The 3111-nt window shown below is 42.9% G+C and overlaps 1 protein-coding gene across 1 annotated transcript in view; it reads left to right on the top strand.

The window, feature by feature from the left end:
• LOC310821521 (vasoactive intestinal polypeptide receptor 2-like) overlaps nt 1-1073 on the top strand; it is a gene marked incomplete at both ends in the record, with an annotated part of 26314 nt that extends 25241 nt beyond the window's left edge. The window contains 2 exons of the mRNA XM_083693607.1: nt 1-38; nt 903-1073. The exon at nt 1-38 is cut by the window's left edge and continues 4 nt beyond it. Of these exons, the coding sequence (XP_083549733.1) occupies nt 1-38; nt 903-1073 (209 nt within the window). The remainder of the gene's footprint in view (nt 39-902) is intronic.
• Between the last annotated feature and the right edge of the window lie 2038 nt (nt 1074-3111).

Here is a 3111-nt window from a genome sequence, read left to right as displayed (position 1 = left end):
TGGTGGTGGCCATCTTGTACTGTTTCCTGAACAGCGAGGTGAGCTGTCATTGTCACTGTTCTTAGTCTCAGTCCCTCTGGTATCAGATGAATGCAGGGGAGGCTGGTGGAGGTAGAAATCGGAGGATGGGCTCATTGTAATGCATGGAATGGGATGAGGAATGGTATCAAACATGTAATGCATGGAGTGGAATGAGGAATGGTATCAAAAGAAAATTGTGTTTGGTACCATTCCTCATTCCATTCCATGCATTACAATGAGCCCATCCTCCGATTTCTACCTCCACCAGCCTCCCCTGGATGAATGCTTTGGAGAGTAGAGACTGACAGCTCAGATAATGAGACATGCAACTGAATTAATGAATATCGAAATAATCTGCCTTACTCAGTTCAAATGAACACATTTTCAGTTGCAGAGGAAGGTGACATAATAACAACATAATTGTTATCGAATAGGAGAGACATTTTGTTCTTTCAGTTGGTTGAAAAGAAGACATCGTAGTCTGTAACTGTCACTGTTTTGATTCCTGTTACACCAGCTTTAAATTGATAAATGACGTTGGAAGAAGTTAGGGAAAGATGTTAATGTGTTTCCCACAGTTCTGAGACATGCAACTGAATGAATGAATGAATGAATGAATGAATAGTGAGACTTACTCGGTTTCAATTAACATATTTTCACATGCAGGGGAAGGTGCTTTTGTAAAAAGAAACATAATTGTCATTGAATAAGAGAGTCGTTCTGTTCTTTCAATTGAAAATTGTCTGTCGTTGTTTTTCTTCCTGCCACACCAAAACAGTAAACAATAAAGCTTTAAATTGATAAATGATGTCGGACAAAGTTTGGGAATGAATGTCAATGTGTTTCCCTCAGTCCTGAGACATCTGTCCCTCTGACCCCAGGTCCAGGGGGAGCTGAAGAGGAAGTGGCGGAATATCTGTCTGGACTGTAGCATGTCCCGAGACCACCATTTCAGCTACTCCGCCTCCCGGAACGGCTCGGAGACCATGGCACAGTGCCAACACAAGTCCCGCACCCAGTCCTTCCTCCAGACAGAGACCACCGTGCTGTGATTGGGGGGTGGTGCTGGAGGGCGGCCATGACGGGGGGGAGGGGGGGGGGCTGTCAGACAGGGTTTTGTTTTTGTGTCAAAAACTGATGGAGCCACAAAGTTTTCATACGTCCGTTGACGGATGACTGAGGCGACGGATAGCCATCTGTGATTTGTCTGTCGCGTACGTCAAAAGTTGGAATTAGTTGAACTTTTAGACTGATGTGTTGTCTGTGTTTGTTTTTTTTCCTTCTGTCTGTCTATCTGTCTCTGCCGCGACGGCCCCTGATACGATACATCACAACTTTATTCGTCCATCAGTTACAACAAAGACATTCTGCTTCTTCTTCTACTTCTTCTTCTACGCTCCAATCCCCCAGACTCACAACAGACGATGCCCTCATGGAAACCTCTCTACATTCACAGAGCTCCTGTCAGCTTCTTCAAAGCTTACGCAACAGCAGCACACATCTATATATCTATATCTATCTACATATATCTATATATAGATATAAATAAATGGATGAAATAACAGGGTATTTTCTTGTTAATAGATATGAATGGGACTATCTGCAGTGTGCTACAGTCTAATGGTTTTCATTAATAGGATTGAAGTGTATATTTCATTAATGGACGCCAGAGAGAGAGAGGACTGCTGTTGGAATTCACCCTCGTCACTGGGGGGAGGGGGGATGGGGGGGGGGGTGGGTTGACTTCCCAAGGTGTTTGACGACCTCACCCCCCCCTAACCCTAACCCCCCCCCCCCCCCCCCCCACCACTCGTAACACTCGTAGTTTCAATGAACACAATCGTTCCGGGTAACGCAACCTGAAAGACCACTGGAGAGAGGAAAGGAGAACTAAATGGCGTGGGACGTTTCTAAATGGAACGCCTTGTGTTCGTTTGGGTCCAGTGGAGCATTGTGTCTGCTTCAGTTCATTCAGTGTAATGATCATTCCTTTTGGTTTTCTACGTGATTCCGTTGAGGTGTGAAATGGATATTGTTATTGTTGAACGGTAATTCTTGTTCATTTTTTTTCTTGTTCATTTTTGTCCAATAAGATGGTCGCAATGAGTTTGCGATTGTCAAGGCAAGGATTTAGAACAACGGTATTATCCTTGTTGTGTAGTGAATTGAAATGTTGCTTTTAATTGTTGAGGTAAAAAAAAAAAAGATTCTGATGATGATGGGGATGGAGATTGTTATAGAAAAAAAAGAAAAAAACACACTTCATTTATACAGGGTTGCACCAATTTACACAAACTACCGCATGATGTCCAAGGATGTGTATTGTAAGCTCAGGTGGGGGACCGCAGTAAACCTCCACTCAGGGGAGGCTGGTGGAGGTAGAAATCGGAGGATGGCATCAGTGTCATGCACGGAATGGAATGAAGAATGTTCGACCATTCCCTATTCCGTTCCATGCATTACCATGATCCCGTCCTCCAGGCTCCTGGACTACTGAGTTCTGTGGTGTACAGTCTATAACCTTTACTAAGATTTTCTGTATTTCAGTATTTCATCAGTATTGAGAGACATTATTTTCTATCAAGACACCATGAATGTCATGCCACAAAGTGATTGATAAAAGACTCTGTTGTAAGTAGCTATTTTCTATGATGTTGAATGTAATTTTCCTGTATATATTACGGGGGAGGCTGGTGAAGGTAGAAATCGGAGGACGGGCTCACTTGTGTTTGATACTGTTCCTCATTCCATTCCATGCATTACAATGAGCCCGTCCTCTGATTTCACCGCTGATGTATTATATTGTAACATTTACAGTGTGCTGTTTGCCTCGCTCCAGATTTGTCTCTGCTTAAAGGTCCAGTGTGTAGATTTTAGCTTTAAAAAAAAGTGCTAAATGACTATGATAAATTGATAGCCATCAATGAATGAGATCACATGATGAGTTCAGTAAAGAGTGTTGTATTGGTCCAAAACAGACTGTTTTTTCAAATCTGGTGTCGGGTACATGCCTATTTCACGTTTGGTTTGTTTACAAGCATATGCACCCGTTTGGCACCATTAGAAAACGTAGCATATGCGCGTTTTCCC

The sequence above is a fragment of the Argentina silus genome (genome assembly GCF_951799395.1).
Source record: "Argentina silus genome assembly, chromosome: 22".
Classification (NCBI taxonomy): Eukaryota; Metazoa; Chordata; class Actinopteri; order Argentiniformes; family Argentinidae; genus Argentina; species Argentina silus.
The sequence above is the reverse complement of the archived record's forward strand: the minus strand, read 5'-3'. Positions and strand labels throughout refer to the sequence as shown.